The sequence below is a fragment of the Falco naumanni genome, chromosome 13 (genome assembly GCF_017639655.2).
Source record: "Falco naumanni isolate bFalNau1 chromosome 13, bFalNau1.pat, whole genome shotgun sequence".
In the NCBI taxonomy this organism is placed as follows: Eukaryota; Metazoa; Chordata; class Aves; order Falconiformes; family Falconidae; genus Falco; species Falco naumanni.
The window spans coordinates 16261671-16289380 of NC_054066.1; the positions used below are offsets into that span (position 1 = coordinate 16261671).

A 27710-nucleotide genomic window follows, 5' to 3' on the forward strand; every position below is an offset into this window, starting at 1 on the left:
CTATTCTTTCAGAAAACATTTTAAGCATCCTGAGTATGGGTACTTTGAGGCTGGCTATGACAGATGCAATGCCACTGTTTCAAAAGATTTTAATGAGCACAGCTCCACTGCCATGTGGATAGCTTGATGCTGTGTTCTGCTGACAGGATGTAGGAGACCACAACTTTTCACAGGGGGAGGCATTTTATTTTATTTTTTTTAATCTGGAGAAAAAGTTTAAGTCTGTCAAGGAGGCAACACACCCCTTTTTAAAACTGTCTCAGGATTGTGGTGTGTGCTGGGTGCTATTCATCTGTCATAAACCTTTGCATATGGAAATTGTGCCTGTAAATCACCCAGATTTTTACTTACAGACACTAACTTAGACAAAGTCTGTGGTGACTGGAGGAGGTAAAAGGGCAGGAAGAGCTTCTCATGGTCTCTGGGAAATATCTGGGACATACTAGGTGTTTGGAGAGGGACAGAGTTGAAAATAATACATGCTGCTTCGGATGGAAAATTTCACAGCTGGTACCACATATGTCCCATGTGGAGACAGCTACAGGTGGTGAAATCAATGGGATCCATGGGCCAGAATGGAACTGGCTTTCCTCTACTAATTGAGGAAGGCAAGGGGAGCCCTGGGTACAGAGCAAGCACCTAAGTCCTTGCCAGTTCAATATCTCCAGAGTCTGGGAGTGCTCTGGTGGGGGTGTGTGACTTTATGTTCACTGTAGTTCCTTCAAATCTTGCCCCTTTGAAGCATGCAACTTGACTAGCAGTGCCAGGGAGAGAGCATGGGTCCAAACTTCATCTGAAAGACTCTCTTTTCCCTGAGTCTGCACTAGACTTGGCCTTGGCCAATCCCAGCTGTGTGGAGCCTGAAGACTGCTACTTGTAACTGCTATTTTGAAGATATTCTTGGGGTGTGTGAAATACAGGCAAAGTTTCTGGCACCAGGATGAGGGGAACCCCTGGCACAGAGAAGCACAAAGAGTGCTTTAGTGGCATCGTAGCATGATGTGACATTCCAGTCTTGTCTGGGAGTCCAAAAATGCCCCACTCCAGAACCAGACTAGGGACTGCTAGTGGAGGGAAAGATCTGGGGAGCAATGAAGCAGCTGAAGTACATCAGGAGATCACCAGGGCAGCCTAATCAAAGTGAGGTCCTGATAAACGTGAAACCAGCTTTGGTGCTACTCTAGGCTCCTTCCTCCTGGGAATGTCACAGATCTGGGAATTAAGGCCATACAGAGAAAGGCTGCAGGGAGGAGAACAGGGAATAGAAGGGAATCTTGGCTGGGGTTCAGCTATCAGTGGGAAGAGCAGGGTTGGGTGCAGAGCCAGTGAGAGGGACGAGGATGGCACAGCAGGATCCTTGGTCTGCTGCTGATCTACTTCCCTCCCTGTGCACAGCTCACTTCCCTGCTCTGTGTCACCCCTCTTATCTGTGCAGACAGGCTGTTCTATAGGCCAGGACCAAGTTTCTGCAACACAAGGCACAAAGGACCCTTCAACAGCTTAGAAGGTACCACAATAATATGAAGCAGAAGTTGCAACCACCAGATTGGAAAAATAGAGCTCTTCCAGTCAGTAATTTTGTTCCTGGTGAAGCCCCTTGCCACATGAAGCTTTGAGCTACAGCTGCTTTGGTGCTAAGTACAGATAAGGATGATGTTTCTTGAGTCTACTTTTAGCCTCAGAAAATCTGGGTACAATTTCTATGAAATGAGGGATCAGTCTAGCTCATTCTGCGTCACACTCTAATTACCAGCTGCAGTGAAATATCCTAAGATGATGTATCTGAGGCTCCGTCTTATTTCTGGATCTTGTTCCAATTAATTCCCCCTACCAGCCTGCAGCACCTAAATGAGATGCAGCTCGCATCAGGCCCTGGGATGCCTAATCTTTCTCCCTTGGTATTCCTGGTCAATTGCTCTTTGTAGTTACTGCAGAACTGTTTTGCCAGTCTTAGGATGGTGGTATTAACACCACTTGCTATCCAGCATTTTTTTGAGACAGCCTATTCAAGCGTGAAAAGCATTTTGAGGTCTCAGGTCATTCTACAGAAGTGAGAACAGTTATTTCTTTCCTTTCACTTCATTTCTCTGTGGCCTGTTCTATTTCTAAATGCTGGAAGTGGCGCTGAGCAGAAAAGAGGATATCTGTTCTGCAGGAGAAAGAGAAGAGGAAGTCTATTTTGCAGGAGAAAAAGAGGAAGATGCTTTGAAGGGAAGAGAAAACACATGGGAGAAAAGATAAGTGCACGTGAGAGGGAAGGCACAGATCCAAGTGCAAGTGAGAAACAGTTTAGCTGTCAGGGTGTTCAATCCCTGTCTCAAATAAGGTGAATGTCCTCACTGGTAAGTCTTGGGACCAGCATGGCAGAGGCTATAGATTCTTTCTGGACCCTAAGTAATGCTCACAGGAGGAGCTTTGGGGATGCTGCAATATTTCCCCAGAAAGTTCCATTTCAGAAAGAAAAAAGATTGGTAGAAAAACTCCTGGCCAACTATACTTGCAATCTCATTCTCATTTATTTGCTCAAGTAATCCCTAGTGCTTGATTTATGTAAGACTTGAATTAACTGTGTATTTATTCAGAGATCTTAAATTGCACTGATGCGATGAGGTAAAATTGCAAGCTGATGCAGTTTCAAGGGTATTAACAAGCATATGATAGCGTGGCAGATCCTACTTGCCACTGGGGGACCCAAGCCCATTCAAAGGCTTCCAGAGAAGGTGGCAAAAAGGCTCCTTCTTTTGCAAGTACAACTGCTTTTCATGAAGGAGAATTTTTCTTAGCACTGAAGTGAGGCAGAGAGGTGTAGTATCTGTCAGAGACTCTTGAAGAAAATTAAAACTGCTTGTTTGACGCTGCTTTTGGTGAACAGCGTTGGTCTGAGTTCAGACACTAAATGAAGCACATTCTTTGGTTCTGAGCAATTTCTGAATAATGCATAGTACCAGGAATAAAACAAACTCCAGATGGGCAAGTAGCATGGAGCAGTTAACACCCTGATCTAATGGAAACTTTCTGCAAACATGAAGGTGACTATAACTTCAAGCTGAGGTGCAAAAAGGCAATCAACTGAAATCTCTATTGCTCCTGGCATCAGCTGTTTCTAAAGCACTTTATGTTTCCAATAGGTGTTTAGTGAATTCAGGCAATCAAAGCGAGCTAGGATGTTGTTACTGAATGAGATTTAAACATTTTAAATGAAGAAGGGGGAAAATGATAATATAAGTCTGTGATTGATGTGGGTGGAGAGTCAGTGCGATCATTTGGAGACCCACTGAAAGACAGAATCTGAGACAAAATGCTCATGAAGAAACTACTGAAAGTCCTAGTACTGAAGTATGATGCAGCAAATAAGATATGGTTAGGAAAGAAGGCTACACAGCTTATGAATCCTGTGGAGAACATCAGCTTGAAAAAGATGAGGCAAGAGGGTTGGGGATGAAAAGCATAGCTGGTATCAAAAGGCTCAGCTACTTCACCAAGTGGTGCCAGTGATGCATAGCTGCTAGCAGTTTGCACCACACAAAAGCGAAACAAGGATACCCATACAACTAGAAATGGTTATGGCAGGCAAGCAGGATTGCACCACACAAAAGTGAAACAAGGATACCCATACAACTAGAAATGGTTATGGCAGGCAAGCAGGATGTTCAGAGGACGGACAGGGCAAACCACAAACCAGAAGGTCTTGAAGCGGTTCGGGGTTCAGGAGGTGCTGTGGCTTCTGTGGGAGCAGTGTTATCACAAGAGGGAGCTGTCCGCCTGTATGAGATTGTCACCCCGACAAACACACCGCAGAGAAGCGGCAACAGGGCTCTCCACCCCCCGGAGGGGCAGGAGGTCCCGAGAGCTCGGTCGTGCAGTAACCACAGCAGGCTAGCATGGGAGGGCATGGGCTGAGCCAGGTTAGCAGAGCTAATCCTGCGGGGCAGGCCACCCACACTGAGCACTGTCAATTGCTCTTCTGCAAGTCAGATCCTGCATTATGTTAATGCTATCAGTTAATTGTTTTTATTTGTAGGCTTTGCTGGGAAGGCAGATGAAGGAAAGGTGCTTGGTCAATGGTTCATGCGACAATGCAGCTGCTCACCGAGGCTCGCTCAGACGGTGAATGAAGTCGATGTCTTTCAGAGTAGGCTGTGAGCAGTGTCTGAACACAATAGGGCATGTATACACAGCAGAGGGCATGTGCATGCACACACACACACTCCTACCTCTACCTTTGGGACATAATTTCTTAAATAATGAGCATTTCAGTGCCCTCAAAAGCTGTGTAAATAGTTACAGGACAAAGCCAGAGGCGTTGGCTGTTCTCCTCTGAATAGGCTGTGGTTTCTGTTACAGGCTCCAAATCTACCCTTGATTTTCATTCTTGTTTCAGATACGGTCCCGCTGGAAGAAGTGCTGAATTCCCATTTCTGATCAAGATTAGTGGTCCAGAGGAACCAAGCCAAAGCCCTGAGCTCAGGTCTAAACACTAGCATCTGTGTTTACTATGCATCAGGGAAACCAGCCTGTAATCTCCTCACACTAAGCTTAGTTTCACCTTCCTGTTTTTTCTCTGAATTGCCTGATTTTGGTAGACACATTTTACCATAGTCTGGGACTGAGCTGAAAGCTTTGTTTCCTGCCAAGAATCTTGAGAGGATAGTACACATCCAAGGAGTTTGCATCGGTGCCACAGCACCTGAAACGCCCTGTAGGAGGCTAAAGCTATATATTTGTATGCTCCCTGGGCAGGAAGACAAGACATCTGTTCAATGATGGGACGAGGCACAGAAGATCAGGCTAAAGGGGGAAAACCATTCCGGGCTGAAAAGTTAGAAGGCATTAAAAATACATACAGAAGAAAAGCACATAGTCTTGAAGGTGGGCAAATGGATTGGGCTGCCTGCCACAGGCAGCTTGACCTCAGGCAAAGTCTTCTGAGATCCCATTTCCCCTCCTACCCTTTGTCTATGTAGCTCCCAGGAGCGCTTCTAGGCAGGGTCGGTCTCAAGTGCAGCAGTGAGGATACTTTATCTTGGTCATTGCTTCCAAGACCTACAACAGATATACTTCATATATATAAACCACCTAATCTTTAGGACGTCTTACGGAGCAATAAAGGAATAAATACATAACGTGTGGGAGGAGCAGAGCACCCAGCCGGTCATTAATCCACTTGCAGGACAAGGCTTTTGCTCAAGTTTAAATTTTAATTTAAAAAGGAAAAAAGGGGAGATTTTATCCTGAGCCAGGGGTCCGGCTCCCGCCGCAGCACCCGCCCGCCGTGACGCCGGCGGAGGAGCGACCCCCCCCCGCGCCCCCCGGCCCCGGCAGCAGGCGGCCCCGGCGCCGCCGGGCTCCGCTCCGGCCCGGCCCCCCGGCGCGGCGGCGGGCGGGCGGCTCCGCGGTGCCCGGGCGGGGGCTCAGCCAGCGCGGCCGCTTGTTGATCGCGGCGGCCGGCGCCGCTCCGCGCCTGCCGGGCCCGCTCCGCCCCGCGCCGCGCAGGCACCCCCGCGCCCCGGCTTTGCGCTGCGCTGCGGCGCCGCTTGCGTTCTACCATTGCAACATTGCAAACCCTCCTTCCCCCCCCCTCCCCTTTCTTGCTTTTTTTTTTTTTTTTTTTTTTTTTTTTTTTTGCATGAAGATGGCGGCGCCTCTCGCCAGCAAGGCAGGGTCCGCTGGCACCACCAGCAAGCCTCCCTTCCCGGAGCTGGATTTCCGATCGGGAGCCAGGGTGGAGGAATTGAATAAACTCATCCAGGAATTCACCAAACACGACCAGAGGGAGTACGACGACCAGCGAGCCCTGGAGATCCACACGGCGAAGGACTTCATCTTCTCCATGCTGGGTAGGGCAGGGACCGCGCGGGGCGGGGGCAGCCGCGATGTCGATGCCGGCCGGGGCCCCGGGGCAGGGCTCGGGGCTGCCCGGCGGGGCGGCACCGGCGGACCCTTTCCCGGCCGCGCCGAGCTGGGGGCTCCCCGGCCGCAGGGCGGGTCTCATCCCCAGGAAACTGTTTTTCCCTGTCCTACCCACCTGGCCTTTAGCAGCGCTGTACGGATAAGCCCAGAGGAAAGGCTGGGTCGCAGAGCTGGCCAGTGCCCCAGAGACACGCCGAGCCAGCAGGGCGAGGCGAGCCCCTTTCTTGTTATCCCCCCCCCCCCCAACTCTCAAGGCTTTAGGAAACAGACTTTTCTGGACCGCTTAGTTTGGTTATTAGACAGGCTCATGCTCGTACAGGAGCATCCACTGCGTTTCTTGCTTAGGTTGCAAAACTTGCTGCGAGTGGAGCAAGTGAGATTGTGGCGGGGGAATCCACATCTGCGTGAAACTTTGAATCGCGGGCAGGGATCCTTAAGCCAGGGTGGAACGTGTGTCGGCCCTTGCAGAAATCACCTGGGCTCTGGCATGACTAAGGATTCTTAAGATTAACAGTGGAATGACTAACAGCTCTGATTCTCTAGGTAGTAAGTTCCTGGTAAATATTTACCTTGTTTCGACTAAGAAATCACTCACAGGAATGAGAGCCTTCAGGGTATGAAAGGATGCTATTTAACATGCAGGTCGGACCTGGAAATCAGTCATCCAAGTTTGAATCAGTATCTCAAACATTTTTGCACGTAAAATACGAACATGGGTAAACAGCAGGTGTGGCCAGTGGATGGTTCTTTGTAGCTCAGAGGTGCACATACACCATTGAAAGCGTATTTGGCACAAACCTAGCGTATGGTCTACATGTACACTGTGAATAACCTGCATGGCTTTTCTCATTTAGAAGCACAGAGCTATCCTATGGCAATAGTAATTATTTTCTGCATTGGGGGTAATCATTGTAATAGACTACCTTTATAGCCATGAACATACCTACACTCACTAAATGAGAATCTACCTGTCCAGCTCATTATCTTGTAAGGTATCTGGATAAGTTTAATTGCCTGCTGTAGGATTTGCACAATTTTGTGTGTGTATTGCTTTTTCACCGATGGCTGGACAGGATATAGCAGACTAAATTTAGCTTGAGAGCAAGGACAACAAGTTGAAAAGTCAGTAGCATGTATATTTATAGTTGCTGTTATAAATATTTTTCCCTTCCTGTTTAAAAAAAAAATATGAAGTGATGAAGCCATAGTTGCATCAAAGCCTGTAGGATTTTTGTTATTGAAAACCTGATCCTGTGGAAGTCATCCACTATTATGATCTGATACATTTTTCAATCAGGGCTTTAAATAACTGGCTGAGGAAGCAGGGCTCAAAGAAGAGTGGAGAGAAAACAGCCAGAACAGCAGTTCTGGGTGTGTGGCTAGCAAGCAGAGAAAGCTTTGTATGATCCTGTTTAAGCATTACTAGTCTTTGCAGGGGACAGGGACCACAGCATTTCTTCCTGACTCCTGTGGGAGAAGGCAATAGAAATACAGAACAGGCTGGAGCATGCCTTGTATTTTTGCAAATGCACCCTAATGCCTTGCTGTTCGTGAAAACAGGCAGCCTTAGGCTGTTTAGAAATAATGTAAATTAAACTGGCTGTCTTTGTTAATATAATGGCTCAGAGATGAGCATTCTTCAATTTTAAATGTACAGGCTAAAAATGGAATTTAAACAAAAGCTATATTTGTTTTAAGTTACACCTGGCACTTTCCAATGAGAGTTGTTTCTGAATAAAAGAAGAGACTTGAGGACCAAGCCCAGGGCTGAAATGGAGGTCTGATTTGTCTGCATTAGACCTGGAAGTTGTGTTTGTAGATCCAGACCCTTCTTAGCCAGAAAGGCTCTTAAATCTAAAAGGATTTAACTTATTAATAAATAGCTCTTTCCCCTGTGCCTGATCCCTCCCATACGTACTGCTCTTATCTCATCGGGTGATGATAGGAAAATTAAACGTAGCTTTCCTGATTTAATTACATTGGTGTGTGTAATTGGTGGCTGAATGATAGGCGAGGAGACTGTGCAGATTCTCAGATGTTTGTATGCTGCATGGCTTGCCCTCTAGGTCAGATCTTTGGTTTCTATTTATATTAATTCTTTCATCTGTGTTGTCTTGCCCTGGCTATTAGCAACTGAACTCTGGAACATCTCAAGTATTGGGCTATGATAAAATCAGGGAGAGGTACTGCTTGTCATGCCTTTGTCAAAATCTTGTGCCCCAAACATTAGAATATAACTGCAAATGACCTACCTATCTGGTAGGGGAAGTATTTTCTGAATGTAGGCAATTCCTGGGCATCCCATTCATAGTCACCAAGACCATATGTTCTTGCTAGAACCCTACTTTGAAACAACAGGTGTCTTTTGGTGCCTTTGCTGAGTATTTTCTGAGTATTTTCTGAGTACTTTCCTATACTCACACTGAGCTGTCCTGGATTAATTAGTTGTCTCTTTGACACAGGTATAACGGGGCCTCAAAGGAGGGGAAGGCTGTATTAATCAAGAAAAAATGGAAAGAAGTCTTGTGTTCTGGGCAGTGGGCTGGCTGGGAGTGACTGAGAGACCAAGTCTGCTTGCCAGTCGTGAAAGGAGCTAATTGCTTACTCTCCTTGTTACTTGGGTTTGGGGTATTTTTGCGCTCAAAGAGTGATAAAGGAGTATTTTTATCAAGTGATGATATTATAGTCAATGATATTTTGATTTTTAAAGCACTTGCTGCTGTTGTGATGAGAGGTGCATAGCACTCCTATTAAAAACCTTTTAGGGCTACCTGACCTATGTTGTCTTATACGTATTGTTCCTGCAGTACAGTTACTTCCAGGAAACTTCTTTAATAAGCACTACCTGTCTCTTTCTGTTCAGCACCTAAGTAGAAATGTGTTGTAATGCATAGATGTGCTAGGCTTAAGAAAGCCATATATGATGTTAATGGGAACTATAACATTGCATATTAAATAACTCCTTGAAATTTCTAGAGCTATTTTTTCTTCAAGTCAGCTTGTGTTGTTAGGTATACTGACTCTTGTGTTTTACTTAACAAGAGAAGAGAAAAGAGTGGAGGTAGGAATAAATACAGGCTATACAGACCTATTTCCTCCACTCCAGGCACACATTGGTGTTCAGTCCTCTAGAGCAGTTTTCAAGCTCTTCAGGTTGGTATTTTGTTTCCTTTTCTTATCATGAGACTTTTTCTTCTCTGTAGAGTTAGAAGAGGGATTCTGAGGACATTTCATGCTGTTGCCTTTCCTCTCATTCATTGCCCTTGCCCCCCCCCCGCCCCCGCACAAATCAGGGGAAGGACTGGTTTAGATTGGTGCTAAGGTGGCCTTCTTTTTGTTTTTAAGGCCTCTAGTGTGTCTTTTTGTCAGTTCAGTGGTTGCATCTCACTTCTGTGGGAGCTGCCCACTGGGACAGACCACACTTTGAGGATCTGTAGCCAGCTGCCGCTTTGAGCTGTTGACAAGACCTCTAGAGAGCTTGTATCAGCACCTGATACAGGAGGGGTGGTGAGCTTGTTCTGAGAGCATTTCCCTTCTGTCTGGTGTCTGGTGCTGGCAAGTGTTTGTGGTAGAGGCGAGTCTCATAGCAGAGGCAGAGCTGGCATCGGCAAAAGATATCTGCTGCCAATACCGGCTTCCCAAATGGAGTGAGTTACCCTGCTGGGCCCCTGCATCTGTAGCAAGGCTTCCAGCTGTTCCTTGGACTGACGGGCTCCTGAAATATGTGCAGTGGAGGTGCAGATTGCTGTGCTGAGAACACAGGTGTCCTGACAACAGCTTGCTTTTATTAGCATCTTCAACAAGAGAAGCATATTACGTTCATCCCCTGTGCCCAAGGTCTGCTGTAGCAGAGCAGTGTCCATAGTGTGACTCTTCTGTTGGTTTGTGCGGCGTTTTTTTCTCCCTTTCCCTACCTGGCATAACTTGCTGACTTGCTGATGAAACTTCTGTTGTAGATTAGGTGTAAGGCATTGTTAGAAGTGTTACCTGTTTGTCTATGATACATCACGGAAATTCTCTGGTTTCTGTTGTGGTGTTGAGCTGATGAAATAGCAACAGGATTGGAGTGATCTCTCTAGGGTTAAGTCTTTTGTGTGTGTGTGCCTTTTCTCAAGAGAGGCCAATCATGATAGGAGCACACTGTACTCTGAGGCCTATGTTAATAAAAGCTCCCTGCTGGCATTCCCTGTGCTGTTGAATGCATAATGCACAGCTGTTAAAAACAACCTTACTGTATTGCAGATTTCATTTCTGGCTTCTGTTGGGTCTCCTCTCCCTGCAGGCCACATGTTTTTGTATTTGCATTTGAGATTGTGGAGGTTTTGTGTTTTTTTTCTTAAGGGACAAGGGGCTAGGCTGGTAAAGTAACCCTAGCAAGGAATTGGTAGCTTCTGTTTGGTTATAGTTACCATAAGTCAACCGATTCCATCTGACTGGGGATTCTGTCTGTGTAACTAGTTAAAAAGGATCCGTACCCTCCTCTGTCTCTTTGTTCAAAGGGATTACTGCTCCATGTGTGTGCCCGGGGAAAACAGCTTAAAAATCTTTCTCTCAATTTGTTTTAAGATGCTGGTACTTCATTTGCTCAACTAGTGTTTTGAAACATTAGACTGTGATGCAAAGTATTTAGTATAATAGCTAGGAACATGTCCTAAGGGCACAAATTCTCATGGCAGGCTTGTCAGACTGCCCACTGCCTGTTCCTTCAGTCTGTGGAAATATTTGTAAAAGATTTGGGTGAATACTTGCCAAGCCCAATTATGCAATTATGTTTTAAGGGCAATTTTATAATTATAGTGGAGGATGGTAACCAGGATACATGAGTTATTGGGTTTTTGACTTTTCCTTTTTTCTTCCACATGACTTTGCTTGAATGTTAACACATTTGGAGCAATTTAGTCAGAAACCAGTTGTTCAACTTTCTTTTAGGCAGCTGGCTATTTTTATAGATGAAGCTAAATTAAAAACAAATACAGCATTACTCAGGAAGTCTAGAGGACATGTTTTATTATAGCTTTGGTAATTTATAAGACGGATGTGTACTCAGATACCCAGAGCAGCCCATGGGCAGAGTCCAGTCCAGAGGAGACTTGGAATGTGATAGTCCTGCTTGGACTGCTCAAAGGGAATCTTCAAACTGTGCAAATTTTTTTGAAAGTTGGGATTGTCCTTAATTTTATGTGACAACTGCCAGGTTCCTGATGGCTTTAACCATCTTCTCTACAGCTAAAACTTTTGCATGTTTTCTTGGGCCTTGACATGTACAGTCTTGCCCCTGTTTACGTCCCAGTCCTTTTGCTGCAAAGATGGTTTCCCCAGGCATATCTGAAACCCTTCCCTGTCTGTTTCCCTGTTTCCTTCTCTGTCCAGGTCGGTCCCTATCTGTTTGTACTCTGCAAGATTGGTTAGGTGAGAAAGTGCCAGGAAGAAACGGGTTTAAGGCCAAGAGATTAGCTCTCACCTCCAGTTGAGGAGGCTTCAGTTGTAAGGGCTGCTTCAGCATGACACTGTGAACAGTGATTGAGCTGACAAGTCTACTTCCAGGCATGCCTGTGTGAGACCCTGCGGTGGCAGCTGTGGGTGGAGGCTCTGGTATAGACCTCTCAACTCTCTTTGAGTTTAAGAAAAATGACCCACTATTGAGTCCATTACCTACGGCTGAGTGATGCTAGTATATGAAACTTAACTTGAGAAGCAAGTGCTGTAGCTCATTTCCTATGAAAAGAGAGGGTTAAACTTGAATGTATTATGTAGGGTGACATACCTTCTGAGCTAGGTTTTCCCTTAGCAACTTACAGCTGGGATGGGTTAAGTTCCTTATCCTAAAAGAAAACTGTTAATTCTGCCCATCAGTAGCTTTGCTTGCTGTCCTCTGAACGAGGAGACACAATTCCTTAGAGAGTAACAGTCCATTCTTCTGCACAACACTGTATTACATTTAGACTTTCTTTAATTTTGTCTATCTTTGGGGTTTGAAACAAGCAGCAGTGTAGATGGAGTTCTGGGGAAGCAAAGAAGGGTATCTGGCCTGCTTTTTGCCCTGGAAACGCAGGGGACCTATCATGGGAGCTAGAACAGAAGGCAGCTTTGGATGTTGTACTCACAGAACATCCCTTATGGAGAAAAGAGGAGTGTGCCTGCACGGGAGCAAGGATAAAAGAGCTGAAAAATGAGCTTGAGGTGGATGTCTCAAGTTATTTGCCCAAGTCTTGTTCTGATCACTATTAGTGTGATGTGAGTTCACGAGACTGAACTGTAGCTTTATCAGAACTTGCAACCATGCTTCACAGGTTCTCCATCCTCGTTATGAATTTTATATCCAGTGAAAGTTTATGACTTCTGTTAGCACAAACCTATCTTACTGTCTGACTAACAAAAATAGGAGGGTTGGCTTCTTTTTTTTGCTAATACAACTGCTGCATAACTGCTAAGGCAGCTTATGAGACATTCAAAATAAATCTTTCAGCAGCAGCTGATGTTGCAATTGACAGATGTTGCTATGGATTTTGTTCTCTTTAGTGAAGAGAACTACTGTTTGCTTTAATTTCTACCATTCTGTTGCATTCCCTTTTCTTGCAAACAGCAATTGTGGTGGACTGAGTGGAGTAATCTGTGCCTTAGTACTTCAGCCAACCTGACAGGACCCTGAATCATGTACTTCTGCATTAGATAAACTTTCTGCAGTTCTTTCAAAGCACTGTTTCAGTGACTTTCTGGTTGTAAGGGAATCAACATGTCTGTAGCGTTCAGTGTGAGGAAGATAGATTCCCTTCTCCCCAACATATTTGACTTTTGAGCTTTTAATAAACACTTGATGCTAAGGAAGTTACAACAATCCTGTTATTGTATTATATGTCACCTGTCAGACAGTATGATTTTAATCTAATTTAAAGCATTTAATTAGAAGATTGTTAATGCATTTTGTTATGAGCATGCTGATGTCGAAAGTCCAATTTGCATACTACTGAGAGGGGGTGATTAATTACTTTAAGGTTCATAATATTCATGTCTTTGAAACGGCAGTGGTAGCTACTTCCACCCACTCATGTTTAGGGCTGCTGGGCAGAAGTCTGCATAGCACTGGATGGCTTCAGCTTGTAGAACAGGAGGTGGGTGGCATCCATTTCACCCTAAGAAAATCACTCTGTGGGTAAAACACTGAGTCAGGACATCCTAGATCTATGTTTCATTCTGAGCTGCCCTTAAATTTACACAGACCTGCGCAAGTTTCTGAATGTAACAATACCTGGTGGGAGCTCGGTACTACCAGAAGCCATCCTCATCTCCTGTGCTTCATCAGTCTGTGAAAGGTGGGGTGGTACCAGAGTAGTGGAATATCGTGGTGCTGCTGCTTTTCATGGTAGCATGGTTTAACCATGCAACCCTCTGAAACTGAAGCTGGAAAAGGAAGTCTGTTTGTAAGAGTCTAGCCTCAGAAAGTATTTAATCAGTGAGGGCAAATAGCAACTCTGCCAGTGGGTGTTGATCTAGTGGCTTTGAGATCAAGTACAGTTCAGACTCTGAGAGAGAGATTACAACGTGACCTAGTTAGGCAGTTCTAGGAGGTAATCTTATTTTATACTGAAGGGATCCCAAAGCAAAATCAGGAAAAATTAGTGTGAAGAATGCATCCTGGCCACAGTCTGCATGCTGATGTAATTTGGCAGATTCAGGCAGTGCCAAGCAGGAGAAGGCAGCAGTTTGGGACAGAAAGCAAGGGAAAAATACAAGACATGGCTGAAGCTAGAAATCCTGCTGGGATAGCCATAAGGAATTGGCAGGGAATCTTTTTTTTTTTTTTTTTTTTTTTTTTTTTTTTTTGTCCAATGACACCTAAGGTCATGATTTAGATGAAAAATAGAGGTTTATGTGTCAGATGTCATTGGTCTGCTTAGATCTTCTCTACTGTAGCTTGCAGTCAGACCAAGCCAAATTTCTTCCACCCACTGACAGACAAAGTTCATGAATGATTCGGTTCAGAACTGCTGAGCAGCTAGAGGACATTTGCAGTTGCAAGAAATAATGAACAAAGTCGGTTCTTCCTTTACTGCATAATCTGTTAGGCCACGTGCTTCATCTGTTCTAAAATGCCATATCCCAACTCTCCTGTTCATGTTGCAGGATCTTATGACACTACTCCACACCTCTCAAGGAAGGATGTTTTTATTCAGTGGTGCATATATGACCTTGTTTAGAAAATCAGGTGCTGCAGTTGTGAGAAAGCATCACAAATGCTAAGACAAACATTGCAATGAGCTTTTGTGCTTTTCCCTTCAGCACTTCTACTCTTTGCATTTTAATGGATCTCTTGAAGAGCTGGGGATGCTTTGGGTGACTCCTCTTGGAAAGGAATCCTGTGCTAATAGCTCTATCTGGGCCTGATCCACAGGCAGATGCTTGGAGATATTTCATGTTTGTTTTGTACCTCACTAATTAATGTGTAACTTGGTGGTAGAACAGCAGGAAAGCTGCGTTTGCTGACACTTCATGATATAATGATTTAATCCTTTGTGACACATTCCTGCTGAGTGTCAAAGCTGATAACTCTAATCTCTGTCCCTAGCTCGGTGCGACAGGAACCTGTTCTAGAGGGCATTTTGCAGGAGCTTGCAAGCTCTTGTAGGTACTTTGAGACCTATTCTTGTAAACTTTTTTGTGCATTGCCACTCTTGAATGTGATTGTACAGGATTGCCTGGTGTATTGAGGAATCTGGAGTTGAGTGCAAACAAAGGAGCTAACTGACTGCATTCAAATTAAATAAGGCTTGTCCTGGGAGGAGGGGGGAAATACCCTAATCTCCTTCTAAATACACTTCTTCCTTTGCCAGCATTCAGAGCGGTGTGGTTATATTGATTCAGAGGTGCCTAAACCCACTGCTCTTTGTTATATGTGATTCTGAAGCCTTGGTATGGATGCAGATCTGTACACAGGGATAGCTGTACTCTCCAGTTATTAGTTCTTGTGACACAACCAGCAGAGCTTGCTTCTGTTCCAGCATGGACAGTGAATTGCTGTTTATTTTAAACTTTTGATTGAATGGTGTTCATAAAACAATTTGCAGCTCTGCAAATAGAGGAGGGAATGTCACTGCAACAACACCTCAGGGGCTCTGCTGCTTTCTGTCTCTGAAATTTGCCTTTTGAAAGTTGCATACAGTGTGCTGAATGGCAGATGAGGTATTGATATTGGCCCCTTGATATTAGGCCCTCAAAGCTCAAGTTGCTGAAATGTCTGTATTTCACAGACAGTAGGGCAACCATGTGCTAAGCAGTCAGTAACTTGAGAAAAATAAGAGGAATGCAAGTCTCTGCAAGTGCAGCATGTCTCTGAACAAACTGCACCTTCTGAATTAAATGCCTTTTATTTTCCAACATGTAAGCTGTAATGCACAATATAAGTGCATTACTGAGAAAAACGAGCTATTACAATTTGACTGAGCATCTGTCAGAGGCTTGTTTTATATGCTAAGTTGTCTGTAAAAGCTTGACCCTGTACCCCCAATTTTTTCCAATATCCTGTGAGTTTTGTGAATGTGCAAAGCATGCAGTTGAGGCAGCAATGTTATACTGAAAATAACTACTTTGACACAGCCTTATAAAATCAATGAATGACTAAGTCTGTGCAGTTATTTTAATTATTTTGGGGAGGGATTCGTATGTGCTATGTAAGCACTCAGCAAAACTACTTGCACATTATCAGAGCTGCAGAGTTATTTGACAAGTTAGTCTGGAAAATCAAAGTTTTAAAAAAGTTAAGTTATTTTTGATCTTCTTAAACCTAAATTCTGATTCCTGAAACACTTCTGGGTTACTTTAAAAACTAGACAATCCCTCTCACGTCTTCACCCAAGCTGCAGACAGGCAGTTTAGAATCATCTTTTTATCTAAGCTGCTTCTTAACAATGCAGGTAAAGAAACTGGTGTCTAAAAATCTGCTCTTATACTGAGACCAGTCTTGTAAGACATCACTTGTGTATATGAATCGCTCTATTGTGCTAGTGTATGTCACTCTGAGTTCTCAGCTTTTTTAAACCAGCCCTTTCTTTACCTTGAAACATTTATGTGCCTTTATTTTATTCTATTTTCTGTCTTACTTTGCACCAAACAAATAATTTAGATGGAAAATATTTGCTGGTCAAGGGCAGTGATGACAGTGCTCTGGAGTGTAGGAGAGTGCTGTTAAGAAGTGGTATAACCTAGGTGTGCAGGTGGATGTCTCATCCCCTCCCCACAGAGCTGTTCCACTGTGACAGGCTTCACTGCTCCATGAGGACGGTAGGAGTACTATGGAAGAGATTTCTGTCTGAGGGAGACGAAGTGGGGGAGACAAATGAACAAAATCCCCAAACCCACAGCATGTCGATAGACCTCCTGTTGTTCTTAATTTGCGTCTGTAAATGGCACTAGTTTCCGCTGTTGTGCACCAAGACAATAATAAATAACAATCCTTAGCATTTATATACCACTTCACAGTTTTCAGAGTGTTCAACACACATTAACCAATTCAGCTGAGATGCAAATACTCTGTGAGTGAAGCTACTCTTCTTGCTGCCCAGGGGAACCTTTCATTACAGCTGGGACAAGGCTTTTCTTTTTCCCCTTAACTGGAGCTGTTGGCAGGAATGTTCTCTACAGGGACAGTGTCTTTCTTCATGACGTTTTTAAGCCTTTGTATGTACCCCTGTTTGCACAGGAATTGGACTATTCCCAAATCACATGTGTTACTATTAAGAAAATTATGCAGGAGACTTGCCTGTACGTTCTGTGCTGCAAATATGCAGACCCACGGTTAACAGATTTGTGGTTTCAGAAGCTACTGCATTAGCAAAGATGTTGATGCATTAAGTGCATCTTCCTGGGCTTGCATAAGGCCTTGGGGGAGCACTATATCCAGTGGACTTCAAGGCTGAGGAGAATAAACATTTGTCAGTTGTGCCTATTGCTGTGTCATCAGACGATATGCTGAAGAGACCTGAGCATGCTTGGTGGATGGCTTTGGTCCGTGTTTCTTGATTCAGCACCTGCTAGAGCACCAACCTGTCTTTTGGGGCAGGAGAAACCACAACAGGCGTCCTATTGCCATGTAAGAGATGTGTTTTGAAGGTGATGGAAGACATCATGTCCCATTATTCGTAGTCCTGTATCCCAAACATGTAGCCTAGTAATACATGCATTGGCATGAATCTAATTTGGCTGGTATTTGACTCACTTTCTGCTTTGGCATTTTGTGTATGTGTGTAGAGCTGGTGAGAGGGAGTTTGATGCATCTCTGTCTGTATCTTTGAGCTGGGCAGGATTGGTTCTACTTTTTATTTGCAGGAATAGCATCTCTTTTTACCATTCCATTAGGGTGACTAGAAGGTAAGCATCATTTTTTTTATCAGATCATATAACCTGGGTTTAATGGTTTACCTTAGAAATAACTATTTGGTAAACTTTGTAAACTGATGCCTCATGCTGTAGAACTGCTGCATGCTCTGTAGTTATAACCCTCTTTTTAATCTGTGAGGTTTAGTTATAACTAGGTGGTGGCACTTCTGGATTGCCTCTTTTTTTAACCTTTTGGTAACTTTCTTTTTTAGAAGTGATGTCTGTGGTTTGACCTGAAACTGATTCTGAAAGAACAGCGTAGATTATAATTTTCGTGTAAATTATTGTATGAACAGGAACACCATTAGGGTCTTAGTGACCTAATTACAGAGGGAGGTAGCAGCCCATTTTGAGATAAAAACTCTTATCTCACTGCAGCTTTCCTATCAGCTAACAGTGCATGGGAGAAGAACAGCGTGTTTCTTACAGGTGATGATTTCTCTTTCAGTAGCTTTGATATCCTCATTTTCTGTTTGAAGTTAATGTGTAGATTGCTAGGTGGCGTCACTCAAAGTGACTGACTGAGCCGCTGTTGTATGTGAAGATGTCTCCAAGACAACTAATTTCCTGGTCAAATAGCACATTGGCTTCTGCCACAAGACATTTTAAGGGAGCTGGTCAGCTAAAGGAGCAAGATATTTTAACAGTTTATTATTAGCACTGTAGCTGCCAAATACAGCTCAGAGTCTAAGGCTGAAAATGTTGCTATTCAACACTGCAAATGAATAGCTTAAAAAAAAAGAAAAGGTTGTGTGATTTGACTAGCAAACTGATTTGTCACATAACTTTTACCAAATAATAGGAAATAAATCTCTATCTTCAAGTTAATTTTCTGCAATTGCTATATGTGTTCCTATGCTGGAAGCATAGGGAATTTAGGGACCTTCTTTCACTCTTGTATTTTTTTTATGTCCAGACTTCCCTGCTACCTTTCAACTCTTCTCTTTTAGTATGCCATATTTTTTCTAACATATACCCACAAATCCAATGGTTGTTTCCATTTCTTTTCTGCTTTAAAACTCAGAAAGGTTTAGCGACTCCTTCCTGTTCTGAAGTTAGGATGAAAGAAGCTTGAATCATTAGATTTTTTCCCCCTGTTTTGTCCCCTCCTTCCAGCCCCATTTGTCTCCAAAGGAGCAGTGTTACTGGACAGTTGTAGAGCACTTAGAGAAAAAAAGTATTTTTCTGATGAATTTCCAATTTTTTACTTTCCTTATAAAATACTTCTAACCCCATCCTGTTTCAAGGGACTCAGCTCAAACCAGAATGAAAAATACCCATGTTTTTTCTTGCCTTCCTTGCAAGGCTTGGCTGTACTGCCTAGCTGAACAAACCCCACCTTTGTCTTCGATTTGGAATAAGAAACAAGCAGGCTTGTTGATTCCTGCTGCATTAACACTATTCTCCTCCCTCACACTGATGCAGTGGTTATCAGGGGGGTAGGGTGGAAGCTGTGTGCTGCTGTTTTACGAGACCTCCCAGGAGGCTGCTGCAGCGTGGATCTCCTGCACTCCAGCCCCAGAGATCTACAGCACTTCCCCAGGCTGTAAGGACTGGAGGAATGCAAGCAAAAACCACTTAGCGCAACAGCTGGTGGAGAGAGGACAGCGAGGGTGCTATGCTGAAAATGCTTGAAGATTTTTGAATGAAAGTCCAAGAGAAATAAGGAGCCATAACCGTGCCCTGACCTCCATCCCATGGCACATGTGAACCTGAACTCTCAGCTAATAACCCCTGAGCCACTAAGCTGCCTTCTCTGAGCATGCCTGGTGCACTGGGGAATTTTAGGAATGTGGACTTCAGCACGGTGTGGGGTTGCTGCTGCTCACACTGTGTTCAACTTTAGAAGCTTTAGAAGGTGCAATGGGGTTGGTTTTGCCATGATAAAGCCCCATTGTGATTGTTTGCAGTATTTTTAACTAAAGATTTGTTTTCCTGGGTAAGATTCCATTAGAACAGCAGGAGCCAACATCAAAGAGCTGGAGAGAGGCCTCTTCCCTGGCACAGCACAGCTTCAGCCTCACTCTTCACCATTCCCTCTCCCAATCCCTTTGGTTTTAAGACATTAAAACTTTAGTGACTGGGATATCAAAGAGGCTGTAGTTAGTGTTGTATTGCCCCAAACTGCAGGGGCAATTGATCTAAGGAGGTTAGAGGAGAAAGTCTGTGGGAAGATGGAACCGGTATCACTGATGCAAACCTCTCTCTTTTGATGTCCCCTCCATGGTGAAGCAACCACATCTTTAGCCTCCAGCTGCTTGAATTATTCCTGTTGGAGGATGTGGGAGGTCTGCTGTTGACCTATATGGGAGGAAGATAGGAACTAAGTTGGTCATACAGGCCCCACCGCCTGCTTGGCTTTGTCCACAGCTCTGTGTCCTGTGTGTCTTTGCTATGTGTGTGTCTTGCACAGCAAGGTGGTTTGAGTCTTGGGTTTGCTTTGTAGCAGGTATGGTAACAAGGGGTGAAGGAATGCACTCCCTAGTACCCATCTCTACTTCTGGTGGATGGTGAAAGGTACTCCTGTTTGCTTTGACAAAGGAAGGCAAAGCAATTTGTGTCCTCAGCATGGCAGAACAACCATGTAACCAGCTTCTCTGAAAGATCCCAACAGTGCATCTTGGAGTCCCATCCTAACTCTCTTAGCAGGGAGTTCCTACAGGTGCAGGTGTTCAGTGCCATGCTTGATAACTAGGCGGTGATTTGAGGTATTTGAGATGTGGAATGCAGTATGAAAAGCAACCTGTACCCAAGTGAGAACCCAGTTTGATTCTGGAGGAAAATGTAGGGTAATTTTTAGAGTTGCTGCTATTCTGTTCTGCACCAAGGAGGATAATGCTCCAGTTTTGTGCTACAGTTCAGCTTTGTTCTGCCTTATTCCTCATTTCTTGGTCCTACCTATTTTAACTGGCAAATATTGGTTGCTTGAGTACGTCCTTTTCTGTGTCTTCTCATATAGGTGCTGGGTAAAGCTGTGGTGTGAGACAATCCAGGGCTTATGTTCTCTACAAAATACACTTGAAATTGTTCCTGGTTGCCTTGCAGCAAATCTATTTCTGCCCTGCTGATGGCCTGGCTCACAAACTGAAAATGTCTGAATAGGATTTATTATGCTCTGACCATTAAATTTTAAACTACTTTTAATGGTAGATGTTAAATCACTGCTGTCCCAGTTCCAAGCTCTGTGTAAAATTTCTGAGTTCTTAGGAAGGCATTTCTCCTGCCAGCAACCTTAGAAGGACAACAAGAAGTTACAGGGCTGTTCACAGGACAAGGAAGCAGTATTTTGATGAGGGACCTGTGTGCTGGCCAATGTCCAGGCATCTGTCTGGCTCTAGAGAGCAGAGGCAGGCACACCTGGTACGGCTGTGATGTGAATGAGAGATGTTTGCATTGGTGTCTGGGTGCAGACACTCTGCAGGGACACAGTAATTGAGTGGCTCTGCTCTTGGCTTTGTTCTTCCCTGATCGAAGCATCTTTGAAGCAGCAAGAAAACTGAAATTCAGTGGTTCAGCACTGAGCTGCTTACAGCAAGCTATTTTATTTCTGTGCATGCCTAATAAATACTGAACTGTTCAGTGTTGTCACTCAGTGCGGCTTTGTCCCTTGCTGCTGGGAGCCTCTGTATAGATTTCCCTTGAGACTGGCGAAACATAGCCATAAAGCCCTGTGACTCAGTGCACAATGCAGGCTGCTTCCTTGAGTGTGACATAAGATGCGCACTTTTCTAGCTGAGGCTGTTGTCTGTCACCTTTGCCGGGAGAACACTAAAAGCACTAAACCAGAGTCTAATGTTTTTCAAACCACTTAATAGTTTTAAAGCCCTTTTCAGCTACTTGCAAAGACAGCTGTGGCAGGTGGGCAGGAGATGACTTCCTTGCCAAGGGGAGGGAGGTGCCTTCTGTGGCATGTGTCTGCAGGGGAGGCAGAGCCACCCAGGGCTTCCCACTCTCAGGCCTATGCATTTCACACTGCTCCATCTTCCTCACAGTAGCCTAGCACAGGACTTGCCTTTTAATCAATGGGACTACTATTTAGTGTGTTTTGCTTTCTTTATCCCAAAGCTAGACATCATACAAAATAGGCATCCAACACTAGGCTGGTGGGAAACGTTTGAGTTCACCATATCAAAAAAGGCTGCAAAATTTTACGGTATGCTGTGGCAGAGTTTTCCCGAGTTTATGCTTGACCCAAGCAAGATAACCCCAGTAGTCAACACTGTGTTTAAAATCACTGTTCATAGCAGTGTTTACAGTGATGGCAGCTAGAAGCAAAGCTCTGGACAAGAGTAGCCAGAAGCTTAAAACCATCTTTCATTTGATAATTTTCCTCTTCTGGAAGATCTGTGCTCTCTAACTCTGGGGTTATTTCACTTTGCTTACAGTGGGAGAGGCAGGCTATTATCCGTAGAGAGACTGGTGATACTGGACCAGGGGTTTAACAAAGCAAGAATGCTTTCCCCAAGTGGGTCTGCCTGTTGCAAGATAAATGGAGACTGACTTTTTCTCTGCTTATTCTCACACCTGTAAAGTCCGAACAGACCGTTTTAACAGCGCTGCCATATGGATTCTTCCCATATTAGAAAGGAAGGTGCTGAATATGGACATCCCAGTGTGCATGCGTCTGTCTGTCTGGACCTGTCCCATCAATTAAACAGGAGCTGACGTCATATTTGAAGGTCAGCTGTTTTATAACCTAATATTACCATTTTTTTTTTCCTCTGGGTTTATTATCTCCCTCCAACCTGCAGCTTGGCACCATCTGGTGCAGGCACACAAGGGAGAAAGATTAGAGGAAAGTAAAGCAGCTTTGTTCGCTTCCCCCATTGCTTCCGATGTACAGAAGAGTCGGCTGTTTCTTACAGTATTGAATTTTAAGTGGTGGGAAGGGCTGGATCCTGTTAGCTGTCTAAGGGAGGGAGAAACAGTCTGTGCTTACCAGTGATCTGTCAGGAGATGTCTCATGATTCCTAAGGGAATTAGTGTAGCCATTGAGTATGCTTTGCTGCATTTTATTTTATATTTAAATAGTCATGGCTTTTTATGACCTGTTTTTCCCACCACCCATATCTTCCTTACCTATAATTGCCAAGAAGCGTTCCTAAAAGAGGTACACAGTGCTAACCCAGACTACAGTCTACTTGGTAGTGAAGTGCTGTGAACACTAAAGAGCATTTACACCTGACAGAGCCACCAGACTGACATACCACAAGCATGTTGTGCCACAACAGGGCTTCATCTTCCCTGGGGGCATCTGTCTGCACAGACCAAGGCGGTGCATGTTTACTTGTCCAGCATCAGTCTGCGGTGAAAGCACAACAGTTGTTTCCATTTCATAGGCAGGGTTGGGTTTGCACTCAAGCTTCACCCTCTATCCCATCATCTGTCCCTCTTTTTCCCTATCCATCTGGAGGTGTGATCTCACCATGTCCAAACTGCATGATGATTGTTTTCTGTAAAAGCAAAGCTTTTTTCTTTCCAAGAATAAAATTATAATAATTCAGGAATGCTTATCTCCTAGGCCAGCAGGATTACTTGCAAACTAATACCTTGTTTAGCTTCAGTGTTGCAAATGTTGCATTGTGCTATTTTGAAAATATTTGAAATTGTCTTTAGCCATAAACAACTATTGTATTTAACTATTTGGAAAGGGTGGCTAATTGGTGGGCACTGGTTGGATATGAATATACAAGCTGAGTTATGAAAACATTTGACTGTGAATCATGGTATGTACGTGGCGCTGTATCGTAAGACATATGTACATATAGACTATTTGTCCACTTTTTCTTTGCTGCTGTGTAGTATTCTTCTAAACTGTGATTTTGTCAGGTCAAGGATGCTTTGTACAAATTCCTAATTCCTGGAGAAAGGGTAAGTTTGGAGGCTTTGGGGGACGTTTATTTTTATTTTTACTTTTTTAAGAAGAAACAAAATTACTTTCTATCCCCTCCCATTATATAAAGAATCCTGAACTAGCAACAGTAGACATTCAAAAGAGGAAGATTTATTTGGAAACAGGGAGGGAGTTCAGGGTTTTCCAGTGCTTTAGTTTTAATTCCAATTTGTAACAGAAAAGTGTTTGTCTCCTTTCACACATATTCTGTTGCAGTTCTTTCCACTGTAGTCTTTGAGGATGGGATTGGACTTTTTCCTCTTCTAAATGAGTGTAGTGTATAGTGTTTCTTCAATAAGTGATTCAGCTTTTCTTGTCCCCAGCATCTTGATTTATACAAGGTTCTTCCTAAGGAAAATCCATAGCAAATGGAGCAGTGTTTCCTGCATTTCTTGATGGGTTTGTAGCTTTGTAAAGTGCACTTTTCCGAGTAGTGAGATGAACTGAAGTCTTCTCACACAGCAGTGAAAAGTTGAGAAGCCAGATGCACACAACAGAGGGCCTGACCAAGTCACCAGTCTTCTTAACGTGAAATTTTGCCACCTTGAGCTGACCTTGAAAATGGTACTATAGATTCTCATTTGCAGCTTAACTCTGAAACCACTTGTGTACGTCCTGTTAATTGCCTAGAAAGGTGTTTGCTCCCCCCTCGCCTTTTGTTTTCAAGACCTTTCTTGAACTAATTTTGATCACTGTCCACAGCAGTTTACAGGACATTTTGTTTCCTGCCCAGACTGGCTCAGTTTTCTGTGTATCTTGGCACTATATATGTAAAAAAACCCCTTCTTTGTGCTAGTTTGCCATGAGGGAAGACTAGATCTAGGAGGTACTGAAATGGTGGCTGAGGAAGGAGAAGTAAATCAAATTAAATATTTGACCCTTTATTGCAAGTTTGCTTAGTTTTTAGCACCCAAGAGAAAAGGAAGGATGATTTTTTATTATTATTATTATGCAGGTCATAATGTGGCCTTTGCAACCTAAAATGCTCCTAGATGTATCACTTCTGTACTTCTAGTGCACTCTTTGAAAAGATCTCTCACTTCCCTTTTCAAGGACAGCATAAGACAGAAATGCTTGGCTTGATCACTGCAAAATCCCCTTATCTGCCTGCTCTCACTTTGTTTTTCTTCTAACTCTTGTCTTCATTGGTATTGAAAGCATGCAACCAAGGTTGATGAGGACAAAACTTAAGCTACGGTCAGTCTCTACTTAACTCTGCAGCTTTTCTTTAAGGAGGAGTGAGAGTGAGCAAAGCTATTAAATCTCTCTCTTTATTCTTTGTTTTTCTTTCTGTCCCCATGCAGCAAGGAGTTTTAATCTGCTTTTTGAAGAGCTGAGAGCTCAGTCGCTCATCTGAAGTGGTGTACTGTTCTTGGTGGTACTGAGCACTGTACAAGGAGCTCGGGTTCCTCCATCCCTTAGTCTTTTCTTCTGGATGTCAGGAGATGTATACACCTTATGATTACCACAGCTGAGGCTGTACATGCCAGATTTCCAAATGTCAGGCTTCAGAAAACAGGCAACATGATAGCTGGCTTTGCTACCCAATATTTCTGCCCTGGAAGAATGTTCTGCTGACAGAAATCTTCATGTAGCTCCTGGTGCTGCAGCCAGGGAGGCACGCACACTATCTGGTGAGGTCTTGGCAGGGAATAAGCTGGTAGTACTCTTTCATCTGATACAAGTCCAGCAAAGCCTTCCCACAAGTGTCAGGTTAACGGTGGGCAGTAATACTTAAACTAGCATTTCATGTTGAAACAGAAGCTTTTGGTATGTGTTGTGGGTACATCTAGGAGTTGTCAACTGGGGACAGAGCCCTATAGTACTCAAGTCTGTGCAAAGATTAATGGAAAACTGGGATCTTTGCTTTGAAGGTGTCTTTAGGACATAAGTAGCAGAAGCATTTTAAGTAGTCCTGTGCCTTCTACTACTTCGTTGACTTGCACTTCCATTGGGTTGGTTTAACCATTGACTGGACTCTTGGCAGTTGCTTGGTTTATGATTGCTCCTCCTTGCATCTCAGCAAAAATCCCTGCTGATAGTCTTACAGAGTTTGTCTTACTTGTTTCTGGAAGTTCCCCTGTTGAGGAGCCTGGCAGGCATTTGCTCACTGTCTCTAGCAATAATTGAGCTGGTTTAGTGGGTTACGGAGAATAAACTTGATTGATTTCCCTTTTGCAGTCTGGACTAGAAATGCTGATTCCCTTGATCTGCTGCGCACTCAAGGCCACAAGCCAAGCTGTTATCAATTTTACCTTCTCCTCCTGTGAAATTGCTAAAGAAAAGATGCTTTCCAGATCATGTGTGTGGAACAGATGTGGCTTATATTACTACATGATTCAGCTAAAACTAGTGCCAAAACATCTTCCAGAACACTCAGCTGGCTGTTGCGTTGAGAAAAGGAATAACTTGATAGAAATGCTTGGCTGGCTTTGCTGTCTGTCTGTAACTGCAGCCACATCAGGTACAATTCCCTTTCATTTAGCAAAGGTCTAACAGAGTTATGGGATGGAGGGTCTGCACAGAAATCTTGTGCCATGAGGCCAGGGAGGCACTGGAGATGTGTGTCCAGAACTGAGTGCTGCCAGCCTGGGAGCATGAAATACAGAAATATGATTGCAGTAGGCTCAGTTAATATGTGAAGGTGCTTACACCCAGCTGGTGCCCAAATTACACACAGTTTTTCCCACTCCAAGTATTCCTTTATTGTCAAATACCATCAGCTTAGAGATCACTGGGGTCTTCTTGGCCAAATGTATTTCCTTCCGCCTTCTGCTGAGATGGAGGAAATTCTGTTTTCACGAACAGGAATGTGATTAGCTCACCTATTTTTTCCCTTTGCAGTTACACTTGGCAGTCTCCCAGAAAGCTACTGGAATAAGCTTTTCTGAGGCTAGATGTATGCACAGACTCATGCCAGAGATGGGACTGGGCAGCTGCCTGAAAGTCTAGTACTGTAAATGCACATTTGTTTGTTTAAAACTTGCTTATATTTAGGCTGGGAAGTGCAGAGAATGAGCAGAAGTGCTTGATCAAATTCAGTCAGTATGTCTTAACAGCATGGCTCTTTGTACTTTATTGCTGATGTTGTAAATTGGAACACTTTAACCCTAAATCAGGTTAAACTTTTATATATGAATGAAGTCCAAGTGAAGTGTGCTGCTGTCGGTGCCTGGGGAATTCAGCCCAAAGAGCAGAAACTGGCTGTTTTGTAACTCATAATAGGGAAGTATTAATCTTGACTGATGAACAGCTGAACCAGACATGTTTTTACTGCACAGAGGGCGTTTATGGTGAATACAGAGTAGCAAGTCTTGGCACTGGACAGTGTGGAGTCTACAGTGCTGTATCTATGACTGTCAGAAATCCCATTTGTGCAAAATTATTGCAGGGTATCAGCAGTCTCCAGCTGCCAGAACATGGGGTGCTAGTAGCCTTACTCGTGGATCCATCAAAAGGAAGAAATGTGTATAGGTGGTGGTGAGGGTTGTCTCCCTGCTCTGTTCCCAGAAAAAATTAAGCTCTGTCAGAGTCTTCTGCTGAAATTTATACTACATGATGTCTTAATAGAGGGAACTAACCATAAGAAGAGCTGTGGTTTGTTTCTGCAACTGCTGAGTCAGGAGGGGGTGGAGATGAGAAACGCAGAATTGTCATTCTGTTCCCATGGGAAAGCTGTTCACACCTTGGCACAACAGTTCCTTTCAGTATCTGTCCTCTGGGAGCATTCTCTATGGTTCAGCATTCCTACCTGCCTTCCACTAGACATCAGGATACCTCCCTGCTGCTGCTTGGTTCTGGGTATCCTGTGCCAGTGAGCAGAGGAGCTGAAAAGGGCAGTCTCTGCTCAACGCCCTGGTGCATCTCCTGGTAATTTGGGAGAGGTCAAGTATGGCGTGCTTGGGCTACGGCGTACTGTCGGATGTAACCTTGGTGTTCCGTGGGAAATGGTGGTCCTCTAAACAGTGGCTGGTGCTCCTCATGCTGCACACCTGCAGAGTCCAGCTGCTTGGGGAGAGGGCAGTATTTGCACAGTCTGGCTTGCCTCTTTCTGTGTAATTATTAAATAAGGCAGTTGGTGTCTCAGCTGTGCCTCTCTGGTTTCTTTTGTGTTTGATGCTGTGTCTTGTGTTCTTCACTCAGCCAATGAAGATTTTCATGCAGCTCAATGCGCAGGGACTGGTGCTTTTGAAGCAGGAGGCTTGATGTCCTCTCAGGTTAGTAAAGGCAAGCTCTGTCAGCAAAATCTTGCCAAGATGATTGTAGTTTTTGCCAGGAAGTCTCTTTCCTACCTTTGCCTGTATCTAGGCAAAAGGCAGCACCAAGTGGCAAATAGACTGGGCTCGTACTGCAGGGTTTCAGTGGCAACACTTTGCTAATCATGAATTGCATCTCTTGCACTTTTTGGCAATGCTGACAGAAAAGCCTGCAGCAGAAGCTGAGTTAATAGTGCATTTATGTTGCCACCAAATTCTCTTTTAATGTTAGAGTACTTCGTGGTCCCTTGAATTCCACTCAGAACTGCATGCATTGCTGA

At 44.0% G+C, this 27710-nt stretch overlaps 1 protein-coding gene across 1 annotated transcript in view; it reads left to right on the top strand.

Annotated features, from left to right (window-relative positions):
• The first annotated feature begins 5619 nt into the window (after positions 1 to 5619).
• Positions 5620 to 27710, top strand: part of MB21D2 (Mab-21 domain containing 2) — a 63362-nt gene continuing 41271 nt past the window's right edge. The window contains exon 1 of the mRNA XM_040613662.1: positions 5620 to 5837. Within this exon, the coding sequence (XP_040469596.1) occupies positions 5627 to 5837 (211 nt within the window). The 5' untranslated portion in view covers positions 5620 to 5626. The remainder of the gene's footprint in view (positions 5838 to 27710) is intronic.